Source organism: Budorcas taxicolor, chromosome 14, assembly GCF_023091745.1.
Source record: "Budorcas taxicolor isolate Tak-1 chromosome 14, Takin1.1, whole genome shotgun sequence".
Classification (NCBI taxonomy): domain Eukaryota; kingdom Metazoa; phylum Chordata; class Mammalia; order Artiodactyla; family Bovidae; genus Budorcas; species Budorcas taxicolor.
In genome coordinates, this window is record NC_068923.1 from 71949060 (window position 1) to 71961741 (window position 12682).

The following is a 12682-nucleotide window of genomic DNA, read 5'->3' on the forward strand; positions in this document are numbered from 1 at the left end:
TGGAAGCTATTTCTAAAATGCTTTTCTGTATTGTTTGTGACTATTTTCTTCAAAAGCTACTTACAGTGCAAACCATATGTGCTACACAATAACTATACAATAACATTACAAATGACTTTAATATAAAGTTTTTAAATAAAAAATAACATAACCACAGCTATGAATACTGCTGGTAAAATAAATTAATTTTTTTTTTTTTTTTGGAAAATGGCACCAATAATACACTTTACTAATGGACTGTAATGAAATTACACCTTAAGTCTTCAACTCAGCCATAATGAATTATCTCCTGATCGCCCGGATGTAATTCAAACAGCTTTGCTTTTTTTTTTTTTCTGTACTGGGTAGAACAACATACTAAACACTGGTACGAAAGGTGACTGATGTCCATTGATTTAGTGATTTCATTTGACGTGTTCTGCGGCATGTGATGAGCAATAAAACTTTTTGTGAGTTATAAAGTTTGAGAGGTTGTTGAACTGGATGTCACAGAGCCGGCAGTATTTCCCACTGGTGGGTGCCTGGGTGGAGCCATTCACACTTTTTGCTATACTAGACAACTGGTCCTCTGCGGAGGGAATGCCTGGGGAGACGTTCTCGTTCGTGGCTAAGGGGTTCTCGGAGACCCAGGAGGGAGACTTGTGGCCGTCTTCACGCTGAGGGTTCTGGGCAATGTTCTCTTGCTGGGGGTTGGCGGCAGGGCGCTCTTCTTGCTTCAGTCCACCGTTCACGATGACCATGCCTCGATTTTTGGGCAACAAGGGCAGGGAATCTTTCTTCGGCACAGCGCACCCATTGGAAGAAGCCTGGCTTTTGGGAGATTCATTTTCTGCGTTTGTGCTTTGCTCCACGTCAGCGTTATGGATGGCCAGAGAACCGGAAATGTAATCACTTGGCTTGATTCCATAGTACGGAGAAAGCTGGTCGGCTCCTTTTGCCTTCTTTATTGCTCCAGGGTACAGGCATTGGGGAAGAAACAAATGTTTGTTTTCTTCTTTTGTCGCGATGAGCTGAGCGGCTTCGCTGAAGACTTTCAGGCCCTGCAGCGTCGCTAAGTGGGATGAGAATAAGTTTCCATTGGGGGAGGGCTGCTTCAGATTGCCATTTTTCTCACATTTTATGATGCTTCTTTCATAGCTGACATCGGGGCTGCTTCGTTCGCTTTCTGGATTCGGAAACACTTTACTGTCGAGCGGAGCCAGGTCGTTCCGCTGATGCGCTGTGACTGGGCAGAAGTTTTGCTTGTGGGCCAGGTAGTTTTCCACCTTGTTGAAGCTGATCTTGCACACGGTGCACTCGTGGTAGTCCAGCAGCCTTTTGGGAGATGCGGTCGTCCGCTCAGACTGGGATAAACACTTTTTGCTGAGATCGATGGGGACGTCCATCTCCAGGCAGGAGACGCTGGAATGAGCAGTGTCACATTTAGAAACCGGGACACATTTGTTCATGGCCAGGGAGGTTTCTAAGTGCTTTGAGACAATTCCGGGAAAGAGATCGCATCTTGGGTGGTAGCACTCGCCCAGCCCTTCTGTGGCTTCTTGGGTGGAGGTACAGGGATTGCTGAGGTTGGCTACGTCGAGAAAGCGCTGCTGGACTAGCTGGGGCCTTTGATCCTGTTCAGGCAGGCACATCTCATACATCTTCCTGCGTTTGCGTGTGCGCATGGTTCTCTGCATGGCAGGCACTTTGTTGGAAGCCGACCTCTTGAGCGGAGGGTCGTGGCGCGTCGCACAATAATACTGTTTGTGGACCATGTAGGTTTCGTGCCGGCTGAAAGTAATGTTGCAAGCTTCACAGGTAGTCTTATTTGGGTCACTTTCCCCATCCACTAAGGGGACACTAGGGTTTTTGACATCAACAGGTTTCCCATTAATTTTATCATCACTGCTATTGGGGGTGGAGAGCTTCTTAGCTTGCGTGGAAAAGTCCTTGTCGTGGCCCTTCCCGTTTGGCCCAATTAAATCTAAAACGGCGGAAGAATTGATGCAGGGTGTTTGAAGAAGTGTATTCTCGGGATCCGCAGAGTGAGCAGCTGGATTGAGAAGACTGATGGAGGGCTGACCCGTGTTGGGACTCACAGCCTCCTGCATCTTTTCTGAAACCCCAGGGAACTCGGGGGACTTGGCCATCTGCTGCCATCGGCTGCTGCAGTAATGTTTTTTGTGCACTAGATAATTATCCAAGTTATTGAAGGTTATGTTGCACTCAAAACAGGTAGCCCCCTTGGGCATCAAGGGGCTGTAAATGACAGGAGGGTAGCTACTACTTCCGTGCCTCAGTCGCCGGTGTACCAGTTCAGACATCTTGGCTAAGATCTCTGAAGCCTGAGGGACCATGGTGATATCTTGGGGAAAAGCAAACTGAGATAGAAAGGGTCCCACGGGGAAAGAAGGCCCAATATTAGGCTGAACTGGAGATGAGGCGAGTCTTGGACTAGAGGGCTCAGACTTTATTTTCGTGTAAGAAAAGCTTTGTTTATTGGTTGTAGGCTGAATTTCAGGTCTCTGGTTAGTGAGAAAGAGCTGAGTCTTTTTCTCACACTTGTCCAGCTCCGTGTCAGAGCTCGCATCTTTAGTCTGCATGGCCTTTTGGCTCTGTGGGAGTTCGCTTCTGGTCAGCAAGTCTGTGGCTGGCTGTAAGCTGTCTTCGGTTCCACTTGGAGAGTGTTCCATGTCACTTTCTCGGGGCAGTTTGCTGCCAGGGACATGGAGCTCCTGGTGCTGCAATAACTCCCTCTGAGTCTGGAAGCCAAAGTGGCAGTGATTGCATCGGAAGGCAGCTTGAGTGAGATGGGAGAACAGGTGTTGGTGAAAGTTGATCACAGAATCAGCAGTGTAGCTACAGACGGTGCATTTTAGACTAGCACCAGGGGGGAGGAATTCTTCCATTTTCACTCCTGGAGAAACATACAAAATCAGAATACTGAGAACCACACATTTTGGTTTGCTGGTGATATGAACCATTACTAATGACCTCATGTCTTCAACACAGCAGAAATGAACTGAAATCTTGCAGAATCTCATTTGTGATATTAACTTTTTTCTATGATACCTTTCACCATATGTGATAATAATAAACTGTAGTTAATACTTTCCAAAGCACTTTCATGAGTATTATCACATTGTAGTGGGATGGGCATTGCTGTTTTAATTTTACAGGTCAGAAAACAAATTCAAGGAGGCTAAAGGAATTGATTATGGTAATCAATCTAAATAATCATCTAATAAATTCAGTGATGAAGCCATGCTCAGACCTCAGATTTTATGATTTCTAATCCAATAAGCTTTCTTACCAAACCACTGTGCTCTACAGTAGGAAGAGGCAGGCATTTATTAGAGGTGATTTTGACAACCTGTATGCAAACTAAATAACTTAGTGCACTTAATGTGCTAGAATTAGGTCTTTACACAACAGAATCCAAACAGAAATCATTTTGTAAAGTAATTAATAACATCCTAATTTATCTTTGGTACAAATTGAGAATTTCATGGTTTTGCTTAGTATGGGTTATCTTTATCCAGGGCTGATATTCAGCTGATATTTACTAGTATGTTCAACTATATTAGTATACTAATATAGTCATTTCGGACTGACATTTGTGCTGATTGATTATGACCTGTTTCTGGTCAGTTATTAAATATTTTGAATATCACCACTGACTGGTGGGTAAGTCTCAGCACAATATTGTGATTTACAGGAAATGTATATTTGGTCACTTAGATGAGGAAAATATTTCTCTTATGCATCTGGTCTTTATCCTTGGTTCCTGGCTCAAGACTTCTAAAACTGTTGGAATTTCTTGTGATAAATATGTCTTTGTTATGTTAATGAGGTGACTTTTGTAAAGCACTCAGGTAACCTAAGGATGGAGACTGGTTGCCAGAAGAAGCAACCCTGTGAGTAAAGGGTTGGAACTTACACTGCCTTCCACTTCTGGGAAGAAGGGCTGGAGATTAAGTTCAGTTGCCAATGGCCAATAACTTAATCAATCATGCCTATGTAATGAAGCCTCCTTGTCCATTCCCAAACCTGGCCCTATTCATCTCACCCATCTGGCTGTTCCTGACTTATATCCTTTTAAAATAAACTAGTAATCTAGCAAGTTAATGTGTTATCTGAGTTCTGTGAATCAGCCTAGCAAATCAATCAAACCAAGGGGGTGCTGTGGCAATCTGATTTACAGCTAGTTGATCAGGAGCACAGCAGACTGGTCTGAATTGGGATGAGAGTGAGGGGGGTCCCTCTTGTAGAACTGACCCCTTAATCTGTGGAATCCAATGCTATCTCTTGGTAGTGTCAGAATTGAGTGGAGTTGAATTGCAGAACGCCCAGTTGGTGTCTAAAGAATTACTTGGCCGGGGGGGGTGGGGGGAGGACGGTGGGGGGAACCACTCCCCTATGAATTGGAATTGGGAGCTAGATACTTTTATCCACTAAGGCCAATTCCTGTCCCATTTGTTGTCATATGGTTAAGTCAGGCTTGCTTCCGCTTCTCTGCACTCTAGACTAAAATGAGAAATACTTTCTATATTCATAAAATGAAAATATGGCAACAACACCCAGTCCTAATAAAAGAGGACTTCTTTTATTTTTCCCCTTTTCTCCTTAGCTAATCCAGGACTCATTTTTCTATTGAGCTGGAAAAATCTCTCTATCTCTTATTTTTGTTTTGTGTATGACTTTACACTCACTGTGTGAGACAACCAACCTGTTTCTGCTTCTCCTGGTTTATCACCTACATAAAGACAGCTTATTTGTAGGGAAAAGGTAGAGAATGAGTAAAAAGAAAATTGCCTATTTTTATGGGTACAAAGACAAAAGCTTGCACAGTACTAGACTATTGTAGGTTGTAGTTTTTTTTTTTTTTTAACTGAGCACCTATTTTAGTTTTTAATTATTCAACCCAAGCAAAAACAGCGAAGGAAGTCACCCTGGGGTGTCTAACAAGTTTTGTATTCTAGGTGCTGAAGAACTGTGATTCCCAAAACTTGGTTTGCCCTATGCAAGAATGTTCAAAAAAAATACCTAAAATGAATGTAATTATGTACATTTGGTTCACTTCAATTATTTTTAAAATATAGGAATTAGAATACTATGAGATGATACTGGTGATAACTGGGCATACAATTCCAAAATAAATGGGAATAGTGAAAAAGAGGGGATATATGTATACATACAGCTGAGCAGACACACAATATTGTAAAGCATATATACTCCAATAAAAGTTAATTAAAAAAACATGGGAACAGTTGCCACCTTGCTGTTAAGGGAAGGCTTTAAAAAGAGAAGACTTGTTTTTCAGGCTAACTTTTCCTAAGAAGTTTTAAAACATAGCACTAAAAGTGTTTTTATGTCAAAAATTCAACTGTGTTGTTATGCACACAGGAACCTTTTACAGATCCATATTTAAAAGTTAATGTCTCTCAAGTGGGATTTTAATTGGATCTTTCAAAATAAAAGCTTTATTTCCATTCAGCAATAATGGAATTTTTGGAAATTCCATTGGAATTTTATGGAAAAAGCAATTTTACTTTTTATGTAAAATATGTAAAAATAAAAATATTTTTATGTACCTACTATTTAGTCCCTGCTGTGTGGGAAAGAGAACATGGTAAATTTGCAAAGATCACCTGGCACAGAAATGAATGAATATTGATGACAATATACAAAGGGTACTGCGATTTCCAAAACTGATGCTATTTGACTTTAGATGGAAAAAAACTATAGAGGGCTTTGGCCTGTAAGCTGAGCACTGTAAGTCATTAGAAAAGAATTCAGACCCAAGTCCTTTGCACAGAATATACTGATTGTACGTGACAAAAGGTAATAACTATCTGGTTCAGCAAGTTTAATTTTGATTTTATAGGCAGGAAGAGACGTATGAATGTATGTATGCACAACATGTATGAATGTACATATGTATGTATGTAGAGAAAGAACAGGGTCTCTTGGAGCAGAGGAAACAAGGGAGGTACTTACCACTGTGTGAGTTCAGGTGCATTTCTAGAGCTCGGGCATTTGAAAAGCTCTTGGTGCATTGTGGGAAGGGACACAGGCTGGAAATCTGAGGAGCAGTGTCCTCATTTTCCTCTGACACTGGTGCAGCTTCTCTTTGCCTTCCACTGCAATAGTACATCAGATGGGCTTGCAGATTCCGCTCACTGCGATACCAGATGCCACAGGACTTGCAAGGGAATATATCCTCTGCAAGCAGAAACACAGGGACACGTTAGCTGCTGCCCACTTAGAGCCATTCATGGGTAAACAGCATTTGGTTCAGTTTTTTTGAGTCTGCTTTCTGGTTCTGAATTAGGTAATCAGACAGTGGCTAGTAAAGTATTGGTGTTGTTCCACCGTACAGGACTGAGCTTATAAAGGAATGTTACATTCAATGCAATTTACCTCTCCACAGACTCTTTAGAAACTGGGACTGTAGGAGACTCCCAAAATAAAGCACAAGAGGTTGATCTTAAATTGTTTATATTGTATTTATGGTTTAGAAAAGTAGGTGTTTAGAAAATATCAGTATGAAATGTTTTATCTGCTTGATTAAAAGGTAAAGGATCTAATGGCTGCTGCAGTGAAGTTAGCCTTGATGTCAACTCCTGACATCATTTATTCATTTAATAAATTAATTACAGAGTCCCTCCTAAGTGCCTGATTTATGCTGAGTTGGCTGTAAAACAAAATGAGAGACAAAACAGCTGTTCTTAAGGAGCTTAGATCACTTGGGGCTGGTTAACAGGTGGTTAGATCATTACATAAGAATGTGATGACTGCTCTGATAGAGGTATCTGAGGGGTGTTTTGGGGCATGGAAAAGAGATACAAGTCTGGGAGAGAACTGGAGGGAGGATGAGGTGAGAGAAGGATTTAGAGGGGAGATGATGACATGCCTTAGCTACATTGTGAAGGATGAAATTAATCTAGTCAGGTGGAGAAGGGGATTGTATTCTTGTAGTCAAGGGATCATTCATGGGAGCCTACGAGGGACTGGGTGGAGGCTGAGAGGCTATTCTGTAATCTCAGGCAAAGAGCTGGAAGAGATGAGGCTGCAGAAGGCAGGGACAGACTACCAAAGACAATGGAGACTTTTATTTTTGGGGCCTCACTGCATGTCATGAAGGATCATAGTTCCCTGACCAGGGGTTGAACCTGTGCCCTCGGCAGGAGTCCTGACCACTGAACCGTCAGGGAATTCCCCACTGTAGGGCTTTTAAAGTTCTGGTTTCTATCTCGATGAGTATGGAAAGTTATTGAATTATTTTAAATAACAGACTGACAGAAACTGCTATGATATAATGCTAACTGTGGAGCAGAATTTGAAGGTAGCAACATTGGAAGGAAGACTTTTACGATAATTGAAATAATCTAAGTGAACTATGTTACAGTTTGAATTGTAACTAATGGCCATATAGTATTTGTTAGGTCATGCTATAATATGTATGATATGTATTTCTCATGGATTCATTCATGGAAAATTTCTGTGTGTGTTTTCACCCTCATTTGTTAATAGGTAAAGAACGTGAGGTTGAGTAACTTGCCATAATCATGCAAGTGGGTGAACTGAGATTGGAAAACCCTGGTGTAAACACTCTTTCATAATACCTCAATGACAAGAGGGACAGAGAAAAGAAAAATTATATTGAGGAAGTAGAACTGACTGGAAGTGATGACCACTAGTTTGAAGGGTAAGGTTTGTCCTTGGTACCTAGGCTTCTTGTTAGCATTTCTGTGTTAAGTGATGGTTCATTCATCTCTACAGGGAATAGAAGACAGCCGGGTGATGGATTCAGGCTAGCGCATATATAGTGACCAAATCTCATACTGTATTGTGTAAACTTGGCACCTTTATAGTGAAAGGGGGCATGGATCAGAGGGGACAAATCCAGCCACACTGGGGTACATGGTCACATTAGATGCGTGCAAGTGGATATTTCTGTGAGAAAGAGAGATGAACATTGCAAAGATGGCAACAGAGGTCTGAAACTTGCCAGACACAGCTGGACTTGTGATTTATAAACTGTCAATGTATAGTGGGTGGTGGAAAACCATGATAGTGAAGGAGACAGCTCAAGAGATCCTGTTGAAGGAGATAAGGAGAAAATTAAGGACCAAATTCTAGTGAACGAGAAGTAAGGAATAGGTAGGTAACAATACAGAATTTCCAAATACAATCTAACTACAAAATTACACCTGGCTACTGTTTATTATTTAACCCTTCCCACCCAAGTTAGTTACATTTACACTTCAGAGGGCCACAATATTTAATAAAGTGGCTATTTATGAAGGATGACTTTAACTGATTAGCTAATTAAAGAATGAGAACAAAAGCCTGTATGTATCCATGTTGATTTATTTGAGATTAACAGTTATCTTGCTACAGAAAGCAAAAAAAAGCATAATCTCAAATATAATTAGAATGAACATTCATACACTGAAGCGTCACAATAATATAAGGTGCCCCTACGATACCTGGTGGGCTTCCCCGGTGACTCAGCAGTAAAGAATCCATTTGCACTGCCCAAGCCACAGGAGACACAGGTTTGATCCCTGAGTCAGGAAGATCCCCTGGAGGAAGGCATGGCAACCCACTCCAGTATTCTTGCCTAAACAATCCCCATGGACAGAGGAGCCTGGTGGGCTCCAGTTCATTGGGTGGCAAAGGGTCTGACACGACTGAAATGACTTAGTATGTATGTACAGGATACCTGGTAACAAAATCATTTGGTCTCAAATTCAAGTTACATCAGGTTCCTTACTATCCAAAGTAAAGGTCCAATAAAGAAGATAACTACATTTATACTAAGGAAATCTAAAAATACTGACTTGGGTTGGGTGCACTGAATCCAGTGGTTGCCTGCAGAATAATTCCAGATACACATGAGAAGTTCTTTATTCTGGAGGATGCAGTTACAGCAAGAACATAATTACTGTTGTGTGTGTATATATATATATGTATATATATATATATATATAAAATATTGAGACATGGCTGTAGTCTCTAGAATTTTCTGCATTATTCAAAGTCTCAGGCATTTTCAATGACATTTTTGACTCAAGGCAATATTTCACTTGCCTACTGGCTTCAGCTTCTGTTCTCCTCTTAAGATGTAACTGGTACTCATGTTTTCTCTCAGAGACAGATAAAAGCAGAGTGGACTCTAGGACTCAGATCTTGGGACTCCTGAATCATTGATTTTATGTCATATCAGGTGTCACTATGTGTTCAAGAAATACAAACTAAGTTCAAAAGTCCTTTTAACAAAATATAATCACAAAGACAGATTTTCCAGGGCATATTTTAAAATTTTGCATACAAAGGACTCTAAGAAGTATTTTTCTTTCTCTTTTTAATTTTTTATATTAGATGGTATCTTGATTTATCTAGCCTACATTTCCCTTTCATTAGTATATCTAATCCAGAGACGGCAGTGGCAACCCACCCCAGTACTCTTGCCTGGAAAATCCCATGGACGAAGGAGCCTGAGGACTTTTGCTTTTCACTTTCATGCATTGCAGAAGGAAATGGCAACCCACTCCAGTGTTCTTGCCTGGAGAATCCCAGGGACAGGGGAGCCTGGTGGGCTGCCGTCTATGGGGTCACACAGAGTTGGACACGACTGAAGCGACTTAGCAGCAGCAGCAGCAGCAGCAGCAGTATATCTAATCAAACTTGATTTTGTTTCCTTTTTCTTATGTTTTAACTCTCTGGCTCTTAATACCAAAATTATTCTACCGTAGAAGCATCAGTGAAAGATGTTGGGCTTCTTATAGCTAAATAGCCTTGAACATTGCTTAGTATAGAATATCAGATTTTCATTTGTGACATTCAGGAATCCAATGTGAAATGAATGAATTTAAGTTCTTTTTATATTCCCATGAGAAGTGATCACACACACACCCCCCCACACACACAGAGTTAAAGTTGGAGAGAAGATCAAATAAAATCACAGCACTGGAGGAAAACTCTGTCCCTGGTTGCCTGTCAGTAGACATTATTTTTTTCTCTCCCATAAATACCCATCACCACTACAAAGCTATTGTACTGGGCTATTGCACTCAACACTTACTATTGACAATAGCTGTGGGCAAAATAGAAGCCATGGCAGCTTGCTGAGGAAGCAGCTGAATTGAGTCCAGCAGGCGCGCCGGGTACATCCCTTCTGTAAGAGTCATCTGACTGGCAGCTTGTAGCCTTGAGTCAAAATCCACCACAAAGGCAATTAGCTCTTCACCCTCAGAGATGGCCTTCGTAGTCGTGCACCAAAGCTGACCCCCTATTAAGAGAAAAAAAGGAAGAGAAAGAGAATTGACATAGAATGCTCCAGCCTGCTGTCCATTGGATTGATGTCAATCGCACCTTCTCATGTTTTTCACATCAGTTTCTACTGGGTGGAGTGTTGGATCAAGACAACAGCTGCCCTCCTCTTCCCTTTGTTCACTTAAAACAATAAAACAGCCAGTTATTTTACCAGCGACATGGGTTTATAACAGCAAAGAACTGCAATTCGGGACAGGCAACTATGGCAAACCACATGAGAGTCTGGTAAAACAAAAGAGAGGAAACTTTTTATAGAGAAGGGGAAGTTGGAGAGCTATGATAAACCAAAAGTCCATTGGAAACTGGAAGTTTGAAATATAGTGGCTTTTCATTGGCTGAGCTGCTTTTACAGACTTTCATTGGCTCAGCTGTTGTCAGGTGATAAGAAATGCTTTCTTCCTGATGGAGATACAAAGTCCATCTCTTCCTGTTGAGCTCTGTATTGAAGTTAAGTGGTACTTGTCAGCTCCTGCATCTGACTTCCTTACTCCATTTTAGTGAGGTTTCCTTTTATGAATTTTCATACCTCCTGTGTGGAAAATTATATTTCTTGCATTAAATGTACTGTTCAGTGATCAACAGTAGGAGAAGACTAAGGACCAAGTATAGACATAATCTGTACAGAGTTTTGTCAAAATGTTGACAACTTTTTGGCTTCTGGTGCTTGACTTAATCATGAACCGTGCTATTACATGGTATATACTGCCTAAGAACAAGCATGGTAGGGATCCAACCACAAAATGTATTCCAAGTGAGCCTTGGAAGTTACTTTCCCTATACCTTACTCCTCTTTCTCTCTCTTTCCCAGACACTGATATATCAGATACTGATACTGGATATATATATGTGTGTGTGTGTGTGTGTGTGTGTGTGTGTATATATATATATATATATATATATATATATATATATATATGATACCTAAAACTACAAAGCAAGTAAACAAAGTTCCTAAAATTTAGAAAGTTTAAATGAAATTCCAGTTAGTTTTGTTCTCTGCATAAGTCTGCTTCCATTTTTTTTTTTTTTTCTGGAGGGGCGGATGCTGAGTGATCTTTATTTTTATAATATTTCTTATAATACAGCTTCTTTATCTCCCTTTACCCTGACTGAACTTCCTGAAAAGAAGATACACCAAAGATCCTTTTCAAAAAGGCTTATTTAAATAAAGATTTGTTTAAATGAAAAGAACCCTTTCTTCAAACACTAAGATAGACTCTGGCTCGGCGCTTCAAATGATCACGTGTGGTGCATTAAAAAGAAAATTAACTATGCAAGTACATCTTCTAATGTATTGGAATGCGATAGCAAATGCTCATTTATTTAACATGTTTAGACAGGCAAAGCACTTATATTTTGTTATCTACACTCTCAGGCCTAGATACGTATCCTATACAGTTATGCCTGAAATAATATGGCATAGTTGATATGTTATAAAGCTTTTTTTCTCATTGTGTATATATTGCAAGGCTATATATTGTACTCATTAAGCAAGCAAAAATTGTATCCATTCTGATAAGTAATATTGCTCTGTTTATCTTCCAGAGTAACTGCCTTTTCAACTGCACTTCATTTTTTCCACCCTCAAAGAGATCATAGTTTTTAAACAACTTGTGGTAAAAATCGGGTGGAAAAGATAACAACAGCATATGATACGGCACAGTTGACTAGAAGATTCAGGACATCATTTTAGAGAGACCTGGGACAGTTAATTAAAGCAGCTGATTAAATGTTAAAGGCAAGCAAACAAGACACCATTTGTGACAGTATATTTGTGAAAAAATAAAGCTAAAATTACCGACCTCAAATTTATGTGAAAATTTCCAAGGAAAACACACATTTACTAAAGCACTAGAAAACAACCACTTTTTTTTTTTTCCACTCTGGCTCTAACATATCTGAAAGAATACAAATTTGCCAAAGTTGTAAAACAGATTCACTTTGGTATTGATTGATTGATTTACAAATGCAGAAGCTAAATGGCATCATCGTGGAATTCAATGCTGGAATTAGTGGAAAGCCCTAAGTCGGTGCTGTTTCTGCTGGCGACACCTTTCTCACCTGGGAGGCTTCTGCATTTGGCTGCTCTGCCTTCTCTGATGTGCATACAGATCCCAACTATTCATGGCTCTAGACAAGGCAATCATCTGCACCTTATCTTTCCTCTGGGAAACCGCTTATTAAGTGAGTCCGTGTAATAGAGAGGTGGGGAGGGCAGAGGCAGGCACTGCAGTTCAGCCTCTTAGCCTGGTCTTTTGGAGTCACGGGATTTCAGCATTGAACTGCATAACTTATATTACTGGTAATAGTTTCCCATTTTTGATAAATTTATATTGTGGTAAATCTAGCTATGGCTATG

The 12682-nt window shown here is 40.4% G+C and overlaps 1 protein-coding gene across 1 annotated transcript in view; it reads right to left on the reverse strand.

Moving 5' to 3' along the window:
• Positions 1-222: 222 nt before the first annotated feature.
• The window catches only part of ZFPM2 (zinc finger protein, FOG family member 2), a 415496-nt gene continuing 403036 nt past the window's right edge, over positions 223-12682 (reverse strand). Inside the window, exons 6-8 of the mRNA XM_052651795.1 lie at positions 10073-10279; positions 5980-6204; positions 223-2896 (exon numbers count right to left, since the gene is read on the reverse strand). Coding sequence (XP_052507755.1) covers positions 405-2896; positions 5980-6204; positions 10073-10279 — 2924 coding nt within the window. The 3' untranslated portion in view covers positions 223-404. The remainder of the gene's footprint in view (positions 2897-5979; positions 6205-10072; positions 10280-12682) is intronic.